This window comes from Patella vulgata, chromosome 8 (genome assembly GCF_932274485.2).
Source record: "Patella vulgata chromosome 8, xgPatVulg1.2, whole genome shotgun sequence".
NCBI classification, from domain to species: Eukaryota; Metazoa; Mollusca; class Gastropoda; family Patellidae; genus Patella; species Patella vulgata.
The window spans coordinates 3,959,507-3,986,734 of record NC_065886.2 but is presented as its reverse complement, the minus strand read 5'-3'; the positions used below and the strand labels follow the sequence as shown (position 1 = coordinate 3,986,734).

The 27,228-nt window shown below is 37.9% G+C and overlaps 2 protein-coding genes across 2 annotated transcripts; both read right to left on the bottom strand.

The window, feature by feature from the left end:
• Positions 1-275: 275 nt before the first annotated feature.
• On the bottom strand, positions 276-9,979 carry LOC126830134 (uncharacterized). The gene is made up of 4 exons (XM_050560396.2): positions 9,804-9,979; positions 8,519-8,914; positions 6,936-7,301; positions 276-2,238 (listed from the first exon to the last, which is right to left on the bottom strand). The coding sequence occupies exons 1-4, from the start codon at positions 9,856-9,858 to the stop codon at positions 2,120-2,122; spliced, it is 936 nt and encodes a 311-aa protein (XP_050416353.1). The 5' UTR covers positions 9,859-9,979; the 3' UTR covers positions 276-2,119.
• Positions 9,980-17,117: 7,138 nt separating this feature from the next.
• LOC126831156 (uncharacterized) lies at positions 17,118-27,196 on the bottom strand. The gene is made up of 10 exons (XM_050561837.2): positions 27,182-27,196; positions 24,477-24,783; positions 23,718-23,765; positions 23,285-23,496; positions 22,286-22,375; positions 21,151-21,478; positions 20,056-20,223; positions 19,265-19,393; positions 18,104-18,221; positions 17,118-17,413 (listed from the first exon to the last, which is right to left on the bottom strand). The coding sequence occupies exons 1-10, from the start codon at positions 27,194-27,196 to the stop codon at positions 17,164-17,166; spliced, it is 1,665 nt and encodes a 554-aa protein (XP_050417794.1). The 3' UTR covers positions 17,118-17,163.
• Between the last annotated feature and the right edge of the window lie 32 nt (positions 27,197-27,228).

Genomic DNA, 27,228 nt, shown 5'->3' with positions numbered 1-27,228 from the left:
AAGACTAACATGTCAACTAGAAGGTGACCCTACAGGGAATTACAGGCTTTTAAGGGCAGCGGACATTTTGCCGGGCAGTTTCGGTTCGATTTTCACGAAATTTGAACTCAAAAGTAATCATGGTGTGACTTTGATATAACTGAACGGTTACAAATTAAGGATACCACCCAAACGTGACAAGTTCTGAAACCTGTTTGATCTGACTCTAGAATTTGATCTAAAATTTGATATTTTAATTTTATCTGTAAAACCTGTTAACCATAGATCAAGAAGAATCAATTAATAACACTTTTATTATTCACATAAAAATTAGGTACATTGAAAATATTTCTAGTACAATTGATGTATTTTGAGGTTTCATTGAAATATTAAACATTATCAGGAGAAGCGTCAGTGGGGCTGACTATATAATTTCTCTCCTGAGCAAAAGAGCGTGGTCCTCCTGTGAACATACTGGAAAGCATGCAATAGAAACCTCGGCGGTTTGAAATCGAAAAATGGTAGGCGATAACATTGCTGTCAAGGAACAATTCTGCTCCCTAACCTTGCAAATGTTACAATATGATAGTCTCACAATTTCATGGCATCCGCGCCATTTTACGTCTTCCAGAATAAAACATAATACTACATATAGAAACCTGGACTTTGTCTATAATTTTTCAAACCAGACATTTGATGATAGGACTGACATAAGGTTTAACGTTCTATTGTTCTGCTAATGAAGATATGATATGTCATTCAAGTCTAAATATCTAATTTAAAATAAGAAACGGAATGGGGTTTTGTGGGTTGAAATAGGACAGGAAACTTATGCTAAAATATTTCAAGAGACCAGCGTTTAGATTGCACTCATGCTTCTTTAATTAAGAGAAAAGTACTGCGAATATGATTGCATGGTTCCAATCTTAAACAATTTAAAGGAGCCACACAAATTTTCCGGGGGGAGACCCCCGTACCGCCAGGGCTGCGCCAGCAAGCTGGCTACGGGCCTGGATGGACCACAATTCTGTATACCTACAGTACTTGATCAACATGGCTACAACATTACACGTAATCAGTTGAACAAATTTATAGATGATTTTCTAAACAGCATGACAATTTGAGCTGAAAAGTAAATGGACCATTTCTTAACATTTAGATATTTAAATTTAATACATAAAATCTGTGACAGCTCAGTAATTAATTTAATATAAAATCTGTGACAGCTCAGTAATTAATTTAATATAAAATCTGTGACAGCTCAGTAATTAATTTAATATAAAATCTGTGACAGCCACATAATCTGTGACAACACCATACAGCCACATATTCTTTTGAATATGTTATTGAATATGCATGCCAATACCCTTTTAATAAAATGGATTGAAAATTTCCTAATAGACCGACCGCAAAATGTTAAAGTCAACGAGTGCTATTCAAATATTATTAAGACAAACACGGGGGCACCTCAGGGATGTTTTCTGTCTCACTATCAAATTTGTAGACGATGCAGCAATTGTTAGTTCACTATACGACGCTAAATCTGACACTCATTACAGATGTGATGTTGCCAATTTTGCAGAATGATTTTAGGGTTAATAAATCATATATATGTCCCTTAACAATGGAAGACAAAACTATACAAATATCTAGGTACTATCATTGGTGTCAAATTATCATGGAACCAAAACACAAACGCAGTGTACAAAAAGTGTCAACAACTCCTCTATTTCATGCCCAAACTGAGATCTTTTCACGTTAACCAAACCATAATTTCACTGTTTTACACTTCATTTATACAAAGCATTCTTTGTTTTTCTATCCAGTGTTGGTACCCTTTCCTCACCGTACAAAACAAAGCTAAGTTAAACAAAATTGTTAACACGGTGTTAAGGCGGAGAGGTGTGACGACTTCTGTTAAGAAAGGATTATAGAGTACAATTTTAAAAGTACGGTCATCTGGTTAACGGTTAACTATGTTAATGAGTAAAATATGTGCTCAAAACTTTTATCAATATTATATCAATTATATAATTACAACAACAGTTACAGATTGATCGTATATTTAATATGAATATATGTCAGTAATTACAACAACAGTTACAGTTTGGTCGTATATTTAATATGAATATATATGTAACTAATTACAACAACAGTTACAGTTTGTTGTATTCTTTGATATTTGTTGTTTCAGTTTTTCTTGTTCTAACTTGATCCGTTCTGTGTCGGCAAGTAGCATTCTTTTCTTGACGTCATCAACTGAAAAATAAGAAAAACGCAATAATTAGATTTTTTTTTAAACCGACTTATTAAATGTTGTTTTATTTCAACACAGCTTATCTGTACCAGAATTTATATATTTGTTTTAAAAAACTGTATTTTAACAAATTGTCGTACATTTACAATATTCCTTGATAATTAGAATTCAAAACAAGAGTGGGTCGTAGCGACGTTGTCCTGTCAAAATAGTTACAAAACATTGGGTATATGCATAGTAATACATATGCCAAGTACCAATTGATTGACTGAATGTAGTTATATTTATGTATGTATTATATTGTAAATAGTGTACACATTTCTTTTGTCTTATTTCTCTCATGTTAAAATTTTGGGGTGAGGGATTATTTCTCAATCCTGAAATAAAATAAAATAATTTTTTTTAAAAAAAACAATATGCCACGTTCCAAAATGATCTTTTGGGGCATGCACCAAAATCGATAGTTGCCGCCCTTAGGCTATACTGAACACATATGCCAAGTTCCAAGATGGTCTATTCAGAATTGTGGCCTGTATAATTTAAGATAAACAGGAAAACTGGGTGTGGCTCCTCCTTGGGATTTGGCACATACACCAAAATCCATAGTGTGTCAGGTTCCAAGACGATCCATTAGGAATTGCTTTATGTAGGCAAGACACATAAAGATGGGTGTGACTCTGCCCCTGGGGGCTGGGCATTCACCCAAAACAATAGGGATCATCCTAGGGTATAATAAATAGGTATGCAAAGTTTCAAGAGGATCTGTTTATGTAATATTATATATACTGTAGAGCTTATTTAATTTCTATAAATGATGTTCTGTTTAATATACTATTCAAAAAAAGTAGGGGATATTTGATTTTTAAGTGTTATTAAAGTCACCTAATGAAACTGACGAAGAAAGAAATGACAAAATGAAATGAAGTTCACATTCATCGATTTATTCCAAATGATCGTTAGACTAAGTAAGGCACAGACTGACCATTATAAGGGTAAAATGATACCCGGGGTCAAACAGCAAAGTTACCACAGCATCACAACCAAGTCAGTAACGGGTAAATCCTCCTCTGTTTGCCAAACAAGCATTGATCCGACGTGGCATACTCCTAATGAGACGTCTAAGGTCATTTTGGTCCAGATTGTCCCATTCCTGTTGCAACGCAGCAGCAAGTTCTTGGACATTGGCAGGACGTTGTTGACGTTGACGTAACCTCTGTCCAAGCATGTCCCAGACATGCTCGATGGGGGAGAGGTCGGGACTCAGTGCTGGCCAAGGTAATGTGGTGATGTTCTGTTGTTGGAGGTAACCTGTAACGATCCTGGCCCTGTGACATCTTGCGTTGTCATCCTGGAAGATGAAACGGCGGCCATGACGTCGTGCGAACGGCACAACATGGACTGCCAAGATGTTGTCCCGGTAGTACTGGCCTGTAACACGCCCTGCAACAACATGTAAAGCCGTTCTTCCAGCAACAGTGATGCCTCCCCACACCATAACAGAACCACCCCCAAATCGATCATGTCTGATGACGTTAACGTCTTGGAAGCGCTCGTTTCGACGACGCCACACCCTCCTACGTCTGTCCAAAAAATCAACAGTGAACCTTGACTCATCTGAAAACATCACATTGCTCCAGCGTCGATTATCCCAGTGTTGACGATCCCTACACCAACGACGTCTTGCCTGAATGTGATGATCTCTCAAACAAGGGATCACGCGAGGACGTCGGGCGCGAAGGTGACCCCTATGCAGTCGATTCCGAATCGTCTGGCCACTCACTCTCACACCAGTGTCTGTTTGAAGACGAGCGCTGATCTGATTTGCTGTGATGACACGATTTCTCAAGGCCAAGGTACGGATAAATCGATCCTGGGCTTGAGTTGTCGCCCTTGGTCGACCTGAGCGTGGTCTGTCCTGTACAGATTGTGTATCACGGTATCTGGACCATAGCCTGCTTATGACAGACTGAGAAACATTCATCGTCCGCGCCACAACCGCCTGTGTTGTGCCGATCTGTAGCATGCCAAGTGCACGTAACCTTTCATTTTAGGTAAGCCGACGCATATCAAAATTTGTTTTCTGGTCACTAAAACAATTAAACTGATGTTTCCACCCTGGAATTCAATGCCACAATGAATTGTGCGTTTGGGCGTCACATGTAACTGGAAATGTTTCTTCTGTTAGGTTCTATAGTGACTTTTTTCGTAGTCATTTGCATATTTTAGTATTATGCCCCCAAAATCAAATATCCCCTACTTTTTTTGAATAGTATATATTGGAGTCGTTAGCTACAAGTGACTAATCCACTGATAGTCCTGTCGCTATCCATTTCTGGAGTGGGTTGCTATGGTCCAGGCATCTAATGCACGGATTAGTCCAATTAAATAGAATAACGTTGACGTAAAACGGTGCCCATACGAAACACCCCAAAACGGTAATTGCCCTGCCCTAATAGCTGACGCAGCTATACTTTTGTAGATATTATACTAATTGGGTGTGGCTTTATCCCTCGGATTCAAGCATGCACCAAAAATCACAGAGGTCATCCTTATGGTATAAGGAATAAGTATGCACAGTTTCGAGACAAGTGACGTCATTTTACCATTATGACGATTGAAGCCATGCAGTGACGCCATATTGGATAACCCAAAACATTAAAAATAATTGGTTGTGTGGAGTAAATATAAAACTTCTTTTCTTTTAAAACAAAATAACGTAATACCTAATTATCCCAGAGAGAATTTGTTTTACGCAGTGAAAGGCAACACATATACAGATATAAATAATAAATTATTAAGTTATAATAATAAATCATGTAATTTCTATGGAGTTTATAGAATTAGCCTATGTACAACAGGTTGTATAGGTTTATGAAAATTTAATTGGTTTCACACAATGAAAGGCAACACATATACAGTTGAAGTAAATAACGTTATAGAATATAAAATATTAGCTCAAACCGAGTGGCCACGGATTGTAAAGATTTATGAAATTGTAAATACACATCAACGGCCTATATTTCATATCTAATAAAATGAAATAAATGATTACTATATTAAGATAACGTGTTATTAGAATATTGTGTAAGAGAGGTTATACCATTGGCTTCACCAGAGGCGTGCTGGGTGGGTAGGCAGGGTAGTGATGTTTTCAAAAACAAAACAAAATGGAAATTGTTCACAATACTCGAAATTTCCAACCAGAGTATAGGGGTGGATATGGCCATGCGCACTCTGTTCTGAAAAAGCCCTCTACATGTATGTACATGCACCGTTAATCAGCCCTCCTTGTTCGTTGGCTTTAGTCCTCAGTGAGACTGGAAACCAGTTAACTAATTTCTTCTCATTTACATTTCGATATTAAAACGTTTGCAACCATTTATGATCACAAGTCTGCATTTATCCACGGATTAAAATTGTCAGGGGGCGGACTGGGTAGCTCTATGGACTCCGACCAACTGGTTTCGTTCGACGAGAAAACGAAACTAGTTTGATTCACTATTCCTTAACCTCACTCATATAGATCGTGTTTCTCCTAAGATTAAGGGCATTATTTTTTTCAGTGGATACAAAGATAATTTTAGTTAGTTTTCTTTAAAACATATATGTCATATTATGTTTTTTAAGTCTAGCAGTCCGACACGCCTCTGATAACAGATGAGTAGTAACTCTACATGTTGCCCTGGGTCAAAACGTGTAGGATTGTGGCACACATGGCTGGAGAAAATGACGGAGACAAATGTGGGAGATTTTTTATAGCCATTTCCACCAAGCCCAGATGAAGCGGGCTTTTGACCAGACTGCCAGTCAAGAGCCCCAATTTTATGTGAGCCCCCCCCCCCAATAGTTTTAAAAAATAATTTATGATTTGATGTATTATGTTGTGCCAAATAAATCTATCAACCATACTACCTATCTTAAGGACTTAATCATAATCCCTCAACCAATGGTAAAGGTATATATTGTATGTCATGGCTCAGATATAGGGCATTTAAGCATGTGCCGCCTCCGCCTCCCACTAAAGTGCCCTAAATGTGGTCTGTCTACCCTCGTAGGCCCCAGCACGCCTCTGGGCTTTATTATTTATTTATTACATAAAATGGAGAATTTATGTGACGTTTCACCCATGGCAAATTAAAGCAATCCGTTTTTTAAAGAAAAATATTAAATTACATTTGTTTCAATTAAAAACTGAGTGCGATTCCTAAGCTGCACGAATCATCGGCAAACTATTATGTGAAAGTTGAATCTTTAATATGAATACTAGTCCAAAATAACAAGACAGTCGGTGGATATGTTAGGGCTGTTAATTCAGTCTGTAAATACAGCAAACTGAAGGTGCTCAAATATAACAGATTGGTCAAGAGGTAATGGGATTTCGGGCAGTTTATTTTATTGTCTAAAAGGAAAAGTGATTTTTTTCACAAGAAATATTATATTTCTTATTTTTTTTTCATATTGTCTGTCTACCCGGAACAGCCCGGCATATTGTCAAAATAATTAGACAGGCACTTTTTTTGGTTAACTAATATGGCGTCGATGCTTAACCAATATGACGTCATGCCACCTCCACGTCATCACCAACAACTAATAACAACAAGTAAACACATCACGTTATCAAAATTAACAATAACAAGAGGTACCACGTCTTCATGAAAGAGGAAATATAATAATTTCTTGCACTGTAATATTTACTTACGTGTTAAGTAGATAGTCTTAATGGCACTATACAGTTCTGAGTTATCAACCATGCATCTGATTTTCAGTCCATCATCCTCCATACCTACTTCATGCTGCAATGTACTTCCAGTATTATATCCGCATTGAGTCGATGTGTGTTGATCAACCTGACTTTTTCTTATATTTTCTGTCCTTACGTCATATGTTGTATCATGGACCTTATAAAATTTAACGTCCGTGAGTGAATCACCAGATGGCTTGAATTCCCAGGTCCATGTTGGTTCAGGATTTTCAACACCTGTTTGACAGGTAATCTCAATCTTTTCACCAACATCATACTTCGGCTTTTCATGAAATATCTTCATTTCTACCTTACCAGGATTACCTATAAAATATATTAAATGTTAGTACAATGCCATCAAGATTAATACGTTTTGTGTTATTCTTTTTTCTCCTGAAATTGATATATATTAAGGCCAAATTGTATTTATATTTTGGTTCGAAAGCAATAAATTCATATTCACCGTTATTTTTGAAACAATCTCTTTAATATTTACACATGTAAAACATTACTAATTATTGTAAAAGTCACACCCATACTGTCACTGACACACCCATTCTGTCAATAGCACATCCACACTATCACTGGCACACCCACACTGTCACTGGCACAAAAATCATACCCAACACAACTTATACTACATATAATCCACACCCACACAACGCACAGATAAATGCTGTATATCCCAAAGATAGCCACACACAGTCGGTGAAAATCTCCCCCCCCCCCCCCACACACACACACACAACACCGATTATCAGTAGGGTTCAATCGCTGTGCTTCTTGTCAAATACTGCAGCCTCACTCGGGGTGGGATGATTTGCCAAATTCTACCCACTACTACGCATTACTACTAAATACTAACTAAATAATACCATTACATACTAACTAAACAGTTCAAAATACTACCAAACATTAAGTAAATACTAAGTAAATACTAACTAAATACTACCCAATACAATAGTCTTGTCTGTTGTTTTATAAATACTTTATCCTTATGTGATATGAGAGACGAATGGCAGTCGTGTGGAACAAATTAAAATGAAATAAAATGGGGTTTAACTTTTGAACACTGACTTGTCTAATACAGACGGAGTGGAACGAACTGGTAAATAACCCTTTGAAGGGTGGTAACTGAAGTTTATTTTATAAGTAGATTAATGTTATGTTTAATGTATCGTATGTACAAATATTTCAGTTTTATTGCTCTTTATTTCAAGCAAAGATAAAATGAAAGTTACATACATGTATATCTTCGAAACATGATACGAATCTTTAAAACACCACTTTTATTTTTCTGTAGTCGTAAGGCTGAGGAAGTGGGTGTTTTATAACAGACAATGTGCGTTTAAAAATTTTGAGGCCATTAATTTTCTAAATATTACATAAACCGAGCTAAAATAATAGCCTATTTTAAAACACTGTTGTAAAATCGTTTCAGTATTACGTTATCGGTGGTATTTAACATAGCCGATATCTAAATATTCGATTATTTTAAACATAGAAAGAGAATGCCAACATTATACATATAAAATACTTACTTTGAACTGTCACAGTCTTAGAGTCTTTCAAATAAACTGGATGAGATGATGTAGCAGTTTCTCCAGTTGTTTCACACGTATATTCAGCAGTATCGTGACAGTCGGGATTATTTATGTCAACTTGTACGTATTTGTCGATTAGTTGGGGGGCGTTTAACAAAAACAATATTTTATATTTAGGTTTTGTTATTCCTGCTCCTGGAGTATACGACCCAGTCGAATCAACTTTCACCAACAGCTTTTTTGGTGATACCATACTTTGTTTATATATCTCCATAGTGCGTAGTTTAGTATAACTTGAATTAGAATCAGGTGAACACTGTAATGCTAAATAATATGTAGAACCTGCCTGTATATTCTGGGATGGTTGTATTGTGAGTTTAGCAGCCTTGACATCTGAAAATATATATCAACTACAGTAATAGGTGTGAAATTATTAGAACACGTGTGTATATTCTGTGAAGGTGTTACATCTGGAAGAGATGATTTTATATTTGTATAACGTATATACAAATTAATTTAACTTTTCCCAGACCATGTTATAATCACGAAATGTTATTAAAATGACATTAAAATCCCATTAACCTTTAATGATTAGTTAGAGGAGAGAGAGAGAGGGGGAGAGAAAACGAGAGAGAGAGAGAGAGAGAGAGAGAGAGAGAGACAGACAGACAGAGACAGGGACATACATACACAGACACAGAGAGACAGAGATGGGGTTTAAAGTCCAGTCGACACAAACTAAGTCATTGTCGGACTATTGCATGGTTCAATTTTATTTCAATAATTCGCTTCCGCATGTGGGTGATTTAGCAGTGGGAGGAAATCGGACGCCACTTCTCCTTGTCAGTACAACCGGGAAATCGAAACCATGCCAGTTGACTCAATGACAGACCTTATGATACAGCGCGCACGTGCTAATCATTCGGCCAACCAATTCCCCAGATGAGTTACCAGGGTTGAACTTATTAAACTCTAATCCTATGGTAGCTGGTTGCCGTGGTAACTCAGTGAGTAACCTGGAGGTTCCATGTTCGATTCGGGACTTGGCCGGGAAAGTTTATTGGGATTTTCCCGCGGTGTTGTCGTGGGCCTGGCAAGAGACAACTATCTAGTCGTTTGGATAGGAAGAAAAACACATTAGCGTGCACGTAAAAGAACCCCTAACAGTTGGAATTCGATATAAGAGTAGATCGTAGCGCCGCTGTGGGAGTAAAATTTCCATTATAGCACACTATTAGCCCATGGAACTAATTAAACAATAAACCAATGGATGCAATCTTACCTTGAATTACAGCAGCATATATCAGTGCCATTAACAAAATACTTTTCCCGTCCATTATGTTGTATAATATCCACTGTTACACCTGTTGTTCTATAGTCTGTATGATTTACTTCTGTATGTATATATTCGTTTTATAATATACCCCTAACTGGCAGTAAACCTATATCCAATGTTACAGCTGTTGTCATATAGCTTATCTAGCACAGTGTACGTCTTGCATGAACGGCATTATATGTATATTATAAAGCCCTATCACACCAAACATCTTCTTTAAAACACCCCTACCCAATCCTAGAAAATCATCGTAAAACGAGTTGTGATCGGGTTAAAATATGTAAATAATGTCTATAATATGTAAATAATGTCTATAGTTCGTTCTTAAACAGTCCACAATACATCTATTTCGTCTGTACTAGTAACAATATATGATATACAATACGATAAAAAAAACAATCACCCATCCCCTCGAAATAAAACAGAATAAGTAAAGACTGGCTAATTGATGCTCGACCACGTAACCTTGTAACATGTTTCTAATATTCCCGTTCATAGTACGACAATACCTTTCATAGTACGTCCATCTTGTTTGAAGTACGTTGCCCCTCAGTCTAATTGCAGTTACTACTACGTTCACTCCACTCGCACACAGTTTGCGCCCGTTTGGCGACATTTTCCAGAACGTAGTGAGAACTAGTTTGGTGTGATGGGAGCTTGATCAACAGGCAGTGTGAAGGTCTATATCTGTAGTTATCAAGCCTCAATGATCTAGTTTAAATATATTTACTAGTTCGTTCCACTCCGCGTATAGTTATGGCGGGGTATCAGGTTCAAAATGCGATCTGCAGTAGAAAGTGGAAAATAAATATCAAAAGAGAAAATTCTTATCCAAAATGGACATTTTCGTGTGGGAAACATATACCGCTCGTGCTTTTCAACCTAATGCGTCCACCTTGTCAACTTTAAGTAGTAAATATTCTACTTTCAACAACAGAATTTCTACTTTCAACAACAGAATTTTCAACAACAGAATTTCTACTTTCAATAATCTACTTTTGACATTCGACTTTCAACTTCAGATTTTCTACTCGAGATTTTCTGCTCGAGATTTTCTCCATGCATATTACGGAAATAAATTTGATCACGTGACTATTCTGCATGTCATTAAAATACGGTATTTTTTCCATAAACGATCCAGGGAAAGATAACTCTAGTTGTAAGACTAAGATAAGATAAGATTTTATTGTACCGAAACATTCATTAATAAGGACAGCATACAATTTTACCATGTACATAAATAACGATCAATAGCAACATCACAAATGATGTATATATACATTTACAAATAAAAGAAATGATATTTTTTAATCTAGCCTACATTTACTAACAAGACAAACAGTAAATACATTTCATTTACCTCAAAAAGGCCAATAAATGACCATAAATATACAAGTGTATTTTTAAGTAATCAAACAACAATGAAAAGGGGAGGACAGTTCGACTATGACCACAGTACCCAGTTATAAAGTGATAAAATGTGCTCTGTAAAGATTAAGCATAACAATACCCTACTAGAATCAGTGATACAGAAAACATCGTTTTATTATTAGACTTAGATAAATCGCGTATTTATAATACAGCTAATATGTTAGAGAGTCGTCAGTTCTGTGATTTTTTAGAAATACATCATTGCATTGATGCCATTTACGGCCTTTTATCAGAAATAATGGTATTAGATATTAAGAATGCGTTTGCAAGAGAACCATGCAGGGACCGGGACATGGTGGGTGACCGATTTTCACCATTTTTTTTTATGTATGCTGAGTAACCCCTCCAAACCACACTGCTACAATTTTAGATCAGTCGAACCATTTTAAGAGCGTAGAAAAAAATTTGAAATTATAAGACCGAAAAAAGCCCAAAAATCATCATTTTCAGGCCACTTTTCAATTATTTCGCACAACTAAACTACGGCGAGTAGATTAATGGAACTTTATAGCGTAGCCGATATGGTTCGTGAGTATACATTCTGAAAGTTTGATGGATTTTTATTTAGCGGTTTTTGGTATAGGGACTTATTGCTGCAAGGTACCAAAATAGCTCAATTTAGGTATGTCATTTTATTCTATCTATATCTCACCCACTGCGGGTTTAAGTATTTTTTTGGAATGTTGATTGAAAAGGCAATGATCTATAGTATTAAGACCAAGAAAAAAATTGGGTGGCACTCGACCCGTTTAGTAGTAAATAATTTCCATTTTTATACAAAAATAACGATTTGCAACAAAAATGACGAAAAATAAACCGCTTTATTTACAAACTGAAAAGTGTAACATGGCACCTGAAACCAAATTAACGTGGTTTCCAGTTCCATTAAGAGCAAGCCATAATAAAAATAGAAATAAACAAATAAATATAAATGCAGATTATATACTTTCATCAAAAAATTCAAGTTTAAAAAATCTATCTATCTATCCAATAAGTATCTAATCACGAAAACTGAGCTCGCAATTACACCGTTAATTTACTGTAAATGCCAAAAGAGCTGTTCTTGGTCAATATATAAATCGTGCTGAATCGGGAAGATGGGGGGTCGGCAGATCGAGTTCATCTCGGGGGGATTTTATTGACTCCCCCTGACTACTTCACAGCCAGAAGGGCATATTTCAAAATTTTACCGTTATTGAGAAACAGCCTCTGGGTGATTTTTGGCCAATTTTGCCATTTTTCAGGTCATTTTTGGTCAATTTTCAGCCACTTATTGTGGCGAGTCTAGGGTTTGGATGGAAATGGTGGTGATTGGTGATGTTAGTTGGGGTCTTCCTGTGCCCCTGTGTGAAGACCATAAAGTCGCATCTATTCTCTGGAAGTAATGATCAGCAAAATTGTAACATATGGCGACTAAAACAGAAAATATACACCTGCGAAGATTAGCTCTATTTTCTATGATGTGGGGGTAGGTCAAAATATCGAAATGGTTTTATGCACAGCTCGACACCCTCTATCCATATAAAAAATTAAATATCTGTCACCTCTCTTCAATCAATGCGAAATCATAAGTCAAAGTTGGTGAATTTTCCCTATTGTAAATCTCTTATTCTCTAGGAAATGGCCAACCACTTTCATTCAGGGTAAGCCAGCTCTCTCCGTTTCTTCACCAAATCATTCGCCGCGCTCACTGGTAGCAGCTTGAAACCTCCTTGAGCAAAAATAGTCTTCTTGGTGAGGCTTGGTATCCAATCCAAGATGGCTGTGCCCGAAAGCGCACAAAATTGCATTTTTTTCTCATTTTTGGCAATTAAATGTGGAAATGGGCTGTCAAACGAACTAAGTTCCTACACCGCATCAGGGTAGTTCCTAAAATAAATAATATGGCATAGGGTCAAAACTTCAACTTCATCATATGATCATTTTCGGAGCCCAAAATGGATCTTGCTGAGCCTTTTAAAACTGAATTTGTACATGAAGACATTTCGTTCAGGGGCCACCTCTCAAAACATTCTTAATATCAACCCCAACGTATATGGGCAATTGAAAATTCTATTGTATCGAGTCTATGGATGGATCGGCTGGAAACTGGGACCAGGCCAGTTAATCAATCGTAGACTTGATTTCAGAAAATTTTACAAATTTTGCAAATACTTAGAAAATAAGTTTAGTAAATTATTTTATGTGGTTTGGTTGTTTCAGGTTACTGTTGGAACTGATGACATCTCCCCCACTGCTACATATTCTGCAGCCACTGGTAGTGCTGCTTACATCCATCACCATTCTACTGCTACTACGTCATCATTACCTGATCTAGGCCTATTATTGGTAGTTCTAAGCCATTTCTGTCACTGGTGTCGCTACCAATAGCTGTTACAGGAGGAGGCTGTATGTCAGTTCCGCTACCAATAGCTGTTACAGAAGGAGGAAGCAGTGTGGCAGTTCCACTACCCATAGCTGCAGACGACGTAGAAGCAGTAGATTGATGATGAATGTAAGCAGCACTACCAGTAGCTGCAGATGATGTAGCAGTGGGGGGGGGGGATGTCATCAGTTCCAACAGTAACCTGAAACAACCAAACCACATAAAATAATTTACTAAAATTATTTTCTATTTTAGTATTTGCAGGGGTCCCTGTTAGCAACCAGTCCATCAACAATATTTTGAGAGGTGGCCCCTGATAGAAATGTCCATCATATACAAATTCAGTTTTAAAGGGACTGGCCAGATCTATTTTGGGCTCTGAAAAAGATACTATGATGAAGTTGAATTTTTGACCCTATGTCATATCATTTATTTGAAGAACTAACCTGAGGCGGTGTAGGAACTTGACTCTTTTGACAGCCCATTTCCTCATTATGGGCAGCATATTGTTTACATCCATTTGGAATATTCCATTTGAGACCCAGGCGGTAGCGACTAGCAGCACATATCACCTTTCCATCTAAAATCGACGAATTAAGATCAAAAATCCCACTTCGTCAAGAAATCGGCCCCCATTCGGTTCTCAATTCACTTTTTGCTATGTAATGTGCTTAAGGATGGGCCTTAATGTCCTTAGTACACTCTTTCAGTCTATGAAGTCATTTTATTGCTCACATCCGGGATATGTACCACATTCTATGGCCAAAAATGAAGAAAAAACACAATTTTCTGCGGTCTCGGGCCCGGCCATCATGGATTGGATACCAATCCTCATCAAAGAGTTTAGTTTTGCTCGAGCGGGTTTCAAGCTGCTACCAGCGAGCGCGGGCGAATGATTTGGTGAAGAAATGGAGAAAGATGGCTTTTCCAGAATGAAAGTAGTTGGCCATTTCATACAGAATCGGATATTTCCAATAGGGAAAATTCACCAACTTTGACTTATGATTTCGCATTGATTGAAGAGAGGTGACAGATATTTAATTTTTTATATGGATAGAGGGTGTCGAGCTGTGCATAAAACCATTTCGATATTTTGACCTACCCCCACATCATAGAAAATAGAGCTAATCTTCGCAGGTGTATATTTTCTGTTATAGTCGCCATATGTTACAATTTTGCTGATCATTACTCCCAGAGAATAGATGCGACTTTATGGTCTTCACACAGGGGCATAGGAAGACCCCCACTAACATCACCAATCACCACCATTTCCATCCAAACCCTAGACTCGCTACAATAGGTGGCTAAAAATTGACCAAAAATGATCTGAAAAATGGCAAAATTGGCCAAAAATCACCCAGAGGCTGTTTCTCAATAACGGTGAAATTTTGAGATCGGCCCTCCTGGCTGTGAAGTAGTGTTGAGGAGTCCATAAAATCCCCCTCGAGATGAACTTGATCTGCCGACCCCCACCTTCCCACCTTCTGCATGGTTTTCTCGTGGAATGACTCTTGATCTCTCTTGACTATTTTTCAACACGTTATTAATTCGGCAATAGAACCCCATGATTTAGTAGAAGGATGATGCATTTTTGAAAAGCAAATCTTAAAAATTAAATAGTGTACTAGTCATATATATCTGTCTATACTTGACAAACGAACCAAGCGATATTTCAAAAAGACAAAAAACAAATTGTGTATGAGCGTAAGGTCACTATTTTAGCATACCCCCCGCAGTGTTTCGTTTAATTATTACGAATCACAATTACCAGTACAACAACTGACTTCCATTTTTCAGCCAAATTAATGTCAAATAAAGGGTACGATGGAGGTATTTGTACGGGAGGCCCTTTCAGAAGGACCTTGGTTCGACGTGACCCCGGTCGTTTTTACCTGAAATTGATTGTGCCACAGAAAGCTTATACAATTTGCTACCAGATCGCGCCATTAACTGTTGTTCGTAGAAAAAGTGACATAGATTTTTCTTCCCCGGGGCTCTTCATATGATATTGCTTAATAAATCAAGACATATATTGTATATTTTATAAATGCATATAATAGTTGTAGATGGTGATAAAGGTTATAATATTCAAATACCTGGGTTTATTTACAAGAACGTTTTACCAATATCATATCACAAAAAATATACTTTTTGTGCCAGCTTTTCGGTCGTGAGATTTTGTTGTTGTTTTTGACGACATTATAACGGCAGAGGCCACGGAGTGAGCGTGTGTATCAAATGAGCAGGGGACCGGTTTTGTGTGTACACCACACAATTGGAGTTTATACTTGAAATTCAAGACTTAAAATAAAACCCAAAACCCCCACGATTTTACAACCCGAAGCTACAATTAATACTATCTTGGATAACGGTTTGTATTCATTTCATATTATGAATAATATTTTGTTCATATCTAAATTCACATATCTTTATACGAAATGGAGCCGAAAATAAAAGTTGATAGCAATTTAGGAAGACATTTTGATTGCCTGTTTAAATTTACACCATCTTGGCTAAGTTTTTGGCTAGAAACTAAACTCATGAACCTCAAAACCCTTACATAAGACATATTACAAGCCATACCCAATGGAAACAAATGACGATTAAACAAAATTCCGCCATTTTGGATTTCATTTTGAATGTCTGCCGTCATGGATTACCGAAATTGATTTTTTAGATCAGAATTGAACCCAGCGACATCGACAACCACGTAAATGATGTGTTTAACTTGAAATCTGCCAGTTTTGAGTCCATTTTGAATTGCTGCCATGTTGGATTTTCGAAATTTATCTTTCAATTTAGAGACATCGAAAACCATATAATAGACATAGTAAAGGTCATACCTAACGATATTTTTGCTGGTTTTATGGAGAAAATACTATTTTATTACGATTAATTCCGCCATTTTGGCGACAATCTCTACCATCATGGATTCTCTAAACTCATGTTACAAGTCATATCAACAGGAATAAACGACGATTAACTTAAAATCCGCCATTTTGTATTCCAATTTTGCTGCCATTGACACAATTTAGATTTTTATACCTGATCTGAGATCTTCAATAAGAAACAAAACACGTGATTCGGTGAGGCTTAATGACCGCTTCAACCTAATTTGGGTTTTCTTCTTCTACGAGTGTTTAACGTCCGCTTCCACCGGTGCTGATATAAAAGATGTCTTATTTCATTATACTTAGTGGGAGGAAACCGGAGAACCCGGGTTAAACCCACGAGGTAGAGAAGGCGCCCCTATCCCCAAGCCACATACGCTCACACCAGGTATCGAAACCACGACGCGCTAGACCACTTGGTCATCCCAACCCCCTGTTTAACTTTTTTATTTATCTATCCAATAAAAAGACGCCGTTTTATTTCTTCATCCAATGAAAAAAGATTAGTTTACTGTTCAATAAAGGAACGTTATTTTATTTATCCAATGGAAGAACATTATTTTATCTATCCAATAGAAGTACATTATTTTACTGTCCAATGAAATGCGACTATTTCATTTTATCCGATGAGTTTGGTGCCAGACTTATAATAGTAACAGAAGTGTAGTTTGTGGTCATGACGACCGCCATCATCGTAGGGATGGGCGCCACCAGCTTTATCATGGTTGAACCAATTTGTATCATCCCAACCGAAATACTCTTCTCTCACCGACATACCATGGACACGCTGACATTCTCTGGTATATTTAAACAGAACAAATGGTTTCTCTGTTGGTAGGAAGATGTCATGGGTTGGTAGACTGTCATCACTGTAATAGATACAGGTAGGTGTAGTAGCTTAGATCGTAGACCGCTAACGTAGTTTGGGTAGGGGTCGCACACATTAGATCTCTAACGTAGGTTGGGTAGGGTCGCACACATTAGATCGCTAACGTAGTTTGGGTATGAGTCGCACACATTAGACCACTAACGTAGTTTGGGTAGGGGTCGCACACATTAGACCGCTAACGTAGGTTGGGTAGGGATCGCACACATTAGACCGCTAACGTAGGTTGGGTAGGGATCGCTAGCGTAGGTAGAGTAGGGGTCGCACACATTAGGTTGCTAACGTAGGTTAGGTATGGGTCGCACACATTAGATCGCTAGCGTAGGTTGAGTAGGGATCACACATTAGAGCGCTAGTGTGGCTTGTGTTGGGTTCGCACACATTTCTGAATGGAATATTACCTGGTTAGTGATAAACCGTATGTCGCCAGACAGGTGCAAGCATTGTCCTTTTATTATGGCTACCTACCGACTTTATGTGTATTATATTACATTATTATGGCTACCTACCGACCATGTGTGTATTATATTACATTATTATGACTACCTACCGACCATGTGCGTATTACATCACATTACTATGGTAACTTACCGATCATCTGTGTAATATATTACATTACTATGGCTACCTACCGACTATATGTGTATTATATTACATTACTATGGCTACTTACCGACAACAGAAGTCTATCCGGGTATCTCTACCAAACTGTCCATTTGGCAGGGAACCGGAGGAATGATCTTTGTTGCGGAAGTTTGAATCGTCCCAGTAAATGTATCCCGAGGAAAATCCTAAAATATAAATGATGTAATCATTAATTTCACATCGAATCATTCCAGGTGCAAGTAGTCCTTATAGAATCATTCCAGGTGCAAGTAGTCCTTATATAATCGTTACAGTAGCAAGTAGTCCTTAGATAATCGTTACAGTAGCAAGTAGTCCTTATATAATCGTTACAGTAGCAAGTAGTCCTTATATAATCGTTACAGTAGCAAGTGGTCCTTATATAATCGTTACAGTAGCAAGTAGTCCTTATATAATCGTTACAGTAGCAAGTAGTCCTTATAGAATCGTTACAGTAGCAAGTAGTCATTTCTGTAGTATGTTGATGTCCGTCTAGCTTACATGACCAACACGTTGTTTTGTACTAACCGGACCTGACCGTACGTATTGTTAAATACATGGTATTGAGTTTACCGGTATGACCAGCATACAGCATGACTGGTTTCACAGACAATAAAATTATGAAATTAACCGAAATCGTATCGATTTGAAATGGTATAAAATTGTTCAGCAATAAAGTGGTATATGTATGGTTTAATGGTCGAGAGCGAGACATTAAGTAATATATTGATACCGCACGAGTCGTTAGGCAGTATGTATAATACTGCCTAACAAAATTTCTATATTCATTATTTATACCCCCCCCCCCCCCATATCGTAATATACCTACCGTGTGGATAGTTACTACATCGTCCTATTACGTAGACTGTTACCAAATCGTAATATATGTACCATGTGGATAGTTACTATATCGTAATCTACCTATCACGTGGATATATCGTAATATACCTATTACGTAGACTGTTACCATATCGTAATATATGTAACACGTGGATAGTTACTATATCGTAGTATACCTATCACGTGGATATATCATAATATACCTACCACGTAGACAGTTACCATATCGTTATATATGTACCATGTGGATAGTTACTATATCGTAATATACCTATCACGTGGATATATCGTAATATACCTATTACGTAGACTGTTACTAAATCGTAATATATGTTTCACATGGGTAGTTACTATATCGTAATATACATACCACCAGGACAGTTTCCATATTTCAGAATGCAATAATCTCCAGCCGGCCAATCAGCATCAAATTCACTGATTCTGGTATCACCTTTCATACAGAATTCCCACGTCATGTCTTTATTTCGAGTAAACAATCCTACAAATAACATAGTCATGGTTTGGGGTAAATGTCCTTCCAATACCCTTATCGCCCTTTGGCTCATGGTTTGGGTTAGATGTCCTACCAATACCCATATCACCCTTTAGCTCATGGTTTGGGGTAATTGTTCTGTGAGACTAACCTCCTCGCCCGTCCGTCAGCTCGTGCCTGGGGCAAATGTCCTGCCGCGACCCATCTCGCCCATCAACTCCTGCGCCAGGGCAATATCATGATTACGGGGCAGGATTCGACCAGTAAGGAGCGAAGGGTAGGAAAGCAAACTGAACTGGGAGTGGCGCTACAGGCTACTCGTATTTCCATTTCTCCTACATCCCATCCAAACCAACAGACGCTATCTTCAGTCTTTTGCCACTGACAAAGGTAAAACTGGCCCGAACATTCAGGGGAATCTTTTGAGCCAATACCCGGTTCATGAGTCAACACCGCACTCACCTGACCACCCTTGTGAAGGAAGCTATGTAACACTAACGTTATGGCTATCTACTAAAACACTATCAAATTATAGTAATACAGCAGATTAAAGCGATTCCCGGAATCTTCCACCCATCTGTCCTAATTCTATTTACATCTCGCGACCTTGACGAAATCTGCAGGTGACTACATCAGTAATTAATATATGTATGGAACAGAAGAAATACCTGCAATATGTAACGGATTGGACCAGGAATTTTTATTAAATATATTATTTGTATCCTGGTGCCTTGACCCTTGATGCCAATTGACTCTACCAGCAGGACAACCTGAGGTTGTTTTAACTAAACCATATGTTCCAGATGGCCAGGTGATGGGTATTTTTAGTTCGGGATCTGAAACAAATAAAGTTTTATTTAAATCACATGTGCTATTAATATGACGATTACTATCCGTAGAAACTGCGCGGGGGGGGGGGGGGGGGTAGCTGTAGCATATCCCATCTCGTGCACGACACGCGTCACTGCCTAGTACTAGTTTCGACATAGATTTCAGAAGCTGGATCTAATATTTGAATTAGATATAACAAATTTCAAATTAATACCAATAATTTGGTATTACATAGATAGCGACTAAAAACAAGAAACCCGACATCGATGTTGAGAATCTTTTATTTGGAAGTTTTCATGATAAATCGTTCGTTCCGTAAAGCTTTATGTCCACTTCCTCTTTGGGTGATATCGCAGACAAAACATGATTAATAATTTGTCCGTACTTTCGTATTAAAACATCGGTGCGGATAACCCCACCTGTGACTATTGTCCTGTGGTTGTTTAAAGTAGTTCAAGCTTCTGAATTTCAAATCCAAACACCAACATCGATCCCAAGGCATTATTTATCCTATATTTTCGGTTTAATCGTTTAATTATGTAAAGTAAGACTTGCCACGAGGTTAATTTTTGTTAAGGATAAATAATGAAACAGTTCATTGTCCTTCTTTAGCTGAGTGGCTTCGATTCCCCGGTTGTACGTGAGAAGGTTGACAAGGAATAGGGTCGCCTGCCCAACCTCGTGAGTTTTCTCCGGCTCCCCCGGTCTCATCTCACTGCTAAAGACCCCTACGCGTAAGCGATTTATTGAAATAAAATTGAACCTTATGTTAGTCCCGAAATAACCTAGTTTGTGTCGAGTGGACGTTAACACACCCCCCTCAGCTGTTGCCATGCTGTTGATATCATCTCTCCCGCATTCAGGAATTGATAATCAATACAAAAATAAATAAACATGCTCCAATTTAACTGTGCGTTTGTATGAACACTGACCTGTTACAACTGGTGCCAACTTGAAGGAAGCATAACCTTCTAAAGCTTTCAGGAAGTTAGTACTCTTTGAGGTTATCTGAGTTTTCATAGTCGGACATGCTGATCTCACTACCGGTGACGTCCAATACATAGGGTCCAAGGCTGTTACGATGGTTTTGATCTTTAAACCGATTGGTTCCGGTAAAGCGATAGTACCAGAATGAAGAGTTGTCTGCCGCTGACCAATCTTCAGTTTGTATTTGTCGCTTTGTTTGAACTGTTGGAAGTTTATTCCAAGCGATGCACCAAATCCCATGTACGATCCGCCGAATGAAAAACCAAATCCTCCCTGTCAAGTAAAATATTCTGATACAAATTTAGTCGTCCATAACCTACAGATTCCCGAAACCAGACCTGTCATATATCTGAATGGTAGGAGCCACCGTGATTCAGTGAGTAAAGCACCGACTCCCTAGCCAAGAAGACCTGGGTTTGACCCGGGTGTTGGCAGCGAAAGGTCATTGGTATTTTTCAGTGTGGTTTCCCTTGTCAATTATGCTGGATGGCGTATACCCTTCTTCATTATATCAGTTTGTGTAAAAAAAGTAGGTCGTTAAATACCTTTTCAATACATCCTACTATCATAGGATATATATTAATTAGAAATGAAATGAAATGAAAAGAAATGGGGTTTAACTTCCTGCTGTTCTGCTACTAAACTGGGCTAATAAAGACGGGCATACGTCATACAGTGTGCTTAAAGGGAAATTTTGCCCGGGCAGCGGCACTACGGTCTACTCTTATATCGAATTCCAACTGTCAAAAGGATATATATTAATTGGAACAAAGGAATCTGACGATAAGTGAGTGTCAAATATGCCACTTGTTGGCCATATTGAATAGAAGCAATAGATAATGTTACGTATCTATATTTCAATATATTGATTCAGCCTTAGTTTTCCCTTGTAGGACATACAGAATATCCCATACATAAAAATAGCAATAAATATTGTTACCTATCGATATTTCAATACATTGTTTCAGTGTTTTAGTTTTCATAGATTTAAATGGCTGACCACTCTGCCACATACCCTTTTTTCTACACAAATGTAATCCTTGGTTAAGACGACGTGTGGCACATTTACTTTTAACTTACGTTTTTCTGCACATGTTGAAAAAACTCCGCTAGCGATGCCTGATACCTGGTAATATTTTTGGTACCGAAATTAACTTGAACTGTTACGTGCTGTAAAAAGAAAATATATAGATAATATTGGTGAATTCCACATCACCTACTAAAGGTATATTGGTGAATTCCAAATCACCTGCTACAGGTACAAAAACGTATTAAAAAACCACGCCTAACCCCGGAGAATGCTATGTAAAATCGTTTTATGAATCTGGTTGAAATCGAATAAGGGCAATTATCTGCCAAAGGTAAGTTGTTTTAATTAACTAATCAATAATCATTTTAGCGTGGATTAATCTGTGAAATATTGTACCATCCGTACCTAAGGTTTTTTTAAACCTTGGGCAAAGGATGCAATCTGATTAAAACACAGATCCGATTTCGTTTCGTTTTTAATAGTTCAATGTTTCGTTTTACTTGTCTTTACCACATAAGGATCTGGAAGAGTTGTTATATAAACCGCGTTCTGGATGATGTGAGGGATTAGCCAATGAAACGGTCTGTTACGGCGAGCTTTTGGCGTGCGGTGCGCCGAACTGTGGGTCACCCATCGAAACATCAACGCTGATTGGTTAATCAATTTTCTGACGACTAGGGCCAAAGCTGCTCGAGACCTCCACTACAACCGGTGAGACTTTCACGTAACTGGGGCCATCGAAAGTATAAAAAACGAAACGAAATATAGATCTGTATTTTAATCAGATTGCAAAGAATGCAGCATATGAATTAAGGTACGTCTGGACACAACACCCAAGGAATGGGTCCTGGGTGGGTCCTGAATGATTGGGTGGGTGTGGGAGCATGTGTAATCTAAAAATATATCAGGACTCTGCCAAAACCGTACCTACCGTGTCCCAGTCGTCACGGACAGAAGGAAATAATTAGAGAAAGTCAATATTGCACCTACCGTGCCCCAGTCGTCACGGACAGAAGGAAATTGTTGGAGATTGTCAATATTGTACCTACCGTGCCCCAGTCGTCAAGGAATTGCATATAACTTTTAACATCATAATGAACAGGTAGCTTACAAACAGCCGAGGCGAAGTTCCTCGTCACCGAAAAACCATCGTTGTCGGCTAATTCCTCGGCATAACGAGCACTTCCCAAATTACAGATGCTTTGATCATCTTGGAACACTCGTCTATTTTGCTTCGTTTCACTGCTTTCTTTTTCGAACCCTTGAAATATTAAAAACAAGCACAATTGGTTCGAACCCCTAACAAATTGTTCACGAATAACTCCGTATAAAATTATTTTCAAGACGCACATTGTGATTTGTAAATAGTAACTGCCATGTGGCTACATCGACAAGGAAAGCCAAATAGGCTTCACACCTTGCATCGTACATAGAACAGTTGATAAATGTTTATCGAATTTAGAATGATGAATATTTACTTACGAGGACTCAAGCTGAAAGAGAAGGCAGCGATTCCGCCATTCCCCTTTCCTGTAATGTATAACCATGTAGATGAATAAAAAGAGAAATTCAGGAAAGTGGTAAAAAAAATTTGCTATGAATTCAATTTGAAAATCATCTGTACTCTACTTCAGTCTGTAAATATATCTAGTCTCCTTTTTTGACGTCACGTCCGGAGTCTTCAAATCTTTGTTAAGGGTTGATCAACCGTATCAATATGTATATTTGAAATCTATTTGATTACATGTATTTTTATGAAATCTGTGAACGACTGGACACGTCACTAGATTGATAAGGTGTCTGCTGAGAAATGAAATGAAATGAAATGGGACTTAACGTCCTACTGTTCTGCTTCAACTTGGCTAATGAAGACGGGCATACGCCATACAGTGTGCTTTGAGGGACAGCGGCACTACGGCCTACTCTTATATTGAATTCCAACTGTCAAGGGATCTCAATGTATTACGGGACCTAGGTTTTCAGTCCCATTCGAACGACTAGGCAGCTGTACTTGTCAGGCACTCCGTCCTGCACCACTGACAAGGTGGAAACCACGTCGGAAAATCCCGATTAACTTTCTCGGCCAATGCAGGGATCGAGCACGCGACCTACAGGCTAGAGAGCCTGCGCCTTACCCACTTAGCCACCGTGGCTCCGAGAGGAAATGCCGTAACATCTGGCAAGTTGTTTAAATATTAATAAAGAAAGCAGAACACACACTTGATAAAACACCAACCATACCTGAAGCGTCGACGTTTGTACCCAATTTACTTTGATAAGACTTAGCACCGTAAAATATATCAATTGTTTTAACGTCAAGACAACTCTGTCTTTTCTCATAAACAACTTCCTGTGGTACGTCTCCTGATGACAACTGGAATATATGTCTCAAGGTGTTGAGACCGGGATCAACTCCTCCCTGATTACCTTCTCCCCCATCGGGATTACCCTTTAATAGATTATACCCGATTCCGATGAAGTTGATTCCATGAGTTACGGCACCATGTATGGAGCTTGTGACCAACACAAACAGTGATAATCCTAAGATCTGAAAACATACACGATCATGTTTTATGTCATCCCTGATTCTCATCTCTTGTTAAAGAAAGAAGAATTGATTTGTTGTTATTCTCGAGGAAATGGCCATTGATGACTAATCACTGCAATAATCCCATTCTGTCACCCAATGCAATATTTGCCGGCTATCATAATGTGCATTGTTAAAAGAAGGCTTTCGCTTCATATCTGTCAAACGATTTGGTTAATATACTTTTATATTATTATGAGAATTTTTTTAGCGCAATCTGATGTGAATGACATCTTTCTTTAGAATAGATAATAAATGTCCTTTTCTATAGAGTCAAAAACTTCACAAAACTTGTGCTCGTAGCGCTTGACAAATTCTGCATAATGAGCCTTTACATAACTAGCCTGAGACAGATGCGTTTTTTAACGTTTCTTGGATGAGGTGCATTGAAGTAGGTTAATATGTAATGAGTTCCACCTTCTAGCAGTTGCTCTTCAAACAAACGATAACATAAAGTTGTAACTCTGTGACTTGGTATATGATCAGTTGATTGAGAGATTTCGATCGCAGATTTTGTGACGGGATGTAAGACTGAACAATTTTACAAAGACAATTTGGAGCAGTGATTTAAACCAAGAAAATGAAATGAAATGGGGTTTAAGGTTCTACTGTTCTGCTCCGACTGGGCCAATGTATACGCCATACAGGCTATGAGGGAAATTTTGCCCGGACAGCGGCACTACGGCCTACTCTTATACCGAATTCCAATCAGCCAAGAGATCTTTTACGTGCGCGGCAATTTGTACACGGGACCTCGGGTTTTATGTCATCCGAACGACTAGACAGCTGTCCGTGTCAGGTCCCCCGATAAACCAAGAAAAGGCTAATCATAATTTAAGTACTTATAAACTAAAATAAAGAATTCAAAAGTAGCGGTTGGAGGAGGCGATAAGATAAGACTTCGACGATTAACATGGATTTCAACACACAAAAAACTAATACACATTTACAAAATCTTAATAAATGTTTGTTACGGTGGAATTTGGGATCACGGCATATTCTACTCATATTATCTTTTAACAAATTTATGACTTCTACCGTCCGAAAATAACAGTTTTAACCATTAAAAGAAAATGCCAAGAATATCGTTCGACGATCACCAAACACACATTTCTCTAAACGGCAGAGTAAAATTAGAATCTTGATATATGTTGCGTCTAGCCGTTAGGATGGGTTGAAAACCGGGCTCTGGTGTACGCATTTCAGTGAGCCCTTGACGTGAGAGTAGAGCATGTAGCCGCTATTCGGGCAAACTGTTCCTTATAGCGGTCACATCTAAATATTAAGGCCATTTGCAGATTTCGTCAAGATTACGAGATGTAAACAGTGTTCTTGGACGTGTGATTGTTGCCGAGAATTGTGGGTTAGGGCTAGGTCTAGGGTTAAGGTTAGGTTAGCGCTAGCCCTGTTTTCATCTCGTGACCTTGAGGAAATCTGCAGGTATTTAGACCTAACCCCTTAGAGTACAGTACATCTGTTGTAGTTAGAGAATTATGACGGTAAACCCCATTTCAATTCTACCATTTTCTCTCTCTAGACAAAAGTAATAATAATACCGTACAAGCCTGTCCATTATATTTAAAGATGGGTTCCCAGAAAAGTATTTATCGGGTGGTTATTTCCAATAAAAATATGGCAATTTTGGTATATATGGAAAGTAGAGATATCCAATCTTACTAGAAAAATACTGGATTCCCCGAAAAACACTCATGGAGCGTATACAGGACAAAAATGTAAGGGTCCCCCTAATCAACAGCCCGACGATTATGACCTTCTGCACGCACGATGTCAAAGGTCACAAGCGACGATTGAGCGCTTGATGTACAAGTTGATAAACTTTATGAAGAGTTAGACGTACAATACTTTCTGAGATAAAAATGACGGAAAAAGACGCTGGTAGTGGATAATCCGAGAATATAATTAGGATTCGATATTTGTAATAAATAGTAAGCGATTAAAGACAACATCGTCTTATGTATGCAATGATTTCTCCTCTGACTCCCAAGACGTGACGTAAACATGACCTGGTTTGATCGAATTTTAATAGCAGGGCATTCCTTCGCAATTACAATGTTTGAGAAGGATTTGAAGCATAATTATGACAAATTAATTAGTTTGAATATGTTTTTGGTCCATATATACCATTAAATCACCCAGTTTGTACGCGGGAACCCATCTTTAACATGATAATATTGTTATTCTCAGATGTCCTAAATTAAATTACAACAGTTTTCACATTACTATAGAAAATGTTTGGGTTTTTTTACGTAAAAGATCTACCTTGTTCCTCTAAATCAAATTAATTTATAGAAGATATATTCGAATTTTAAGTAGATGTATAAAATAAAGTAGAACTTACTATCAGACGAGTCATTATGTCAACTAACAATAATCTCTCATAATCTT

Excerpts from the sequence above, each read along its gene's own strand:
- LOC126830134 (XM_050560396.2), bottom strand. The coding sequence starts at position 9,858 with ATGGACGGGAAAAGTATTTTGTTAATGGCACTGATATATGCTGCTGTA. Across the intron at positions 7,302-8,518 it reads TAAGACTGTGACAGTTCAAA|GTAATCCTGGTAAGGTAGAA; the intron begins GTAAGTATTTTA and ends TATATTTTATAG. Across the intron at positions 2,239-6,935 it reads TAAGACTATCTACTTAACAC|TTGATGACGTCAAGAAAAGA; the intron begins GTAAGTAAATAT and ends CTTATTTTTCAG.
- LOC126831156 (XM_050561837.2), bottom strand. Across the intron at positions 23,766-24,476 it reads TACAAACGTCGACGCTTCAG|GAAAGGGGAATGGCGGAATC; the intron begins GTATGGTTGGTG and ends TATACATTACAG. Across the intron at positions 18,222-19,264 it reads ATATGGAAACTGTCCTGGTG|GATTTTCCTCGGGATACATT; the intron begins GTATGTATATTA and ends TTTATATTTTAG.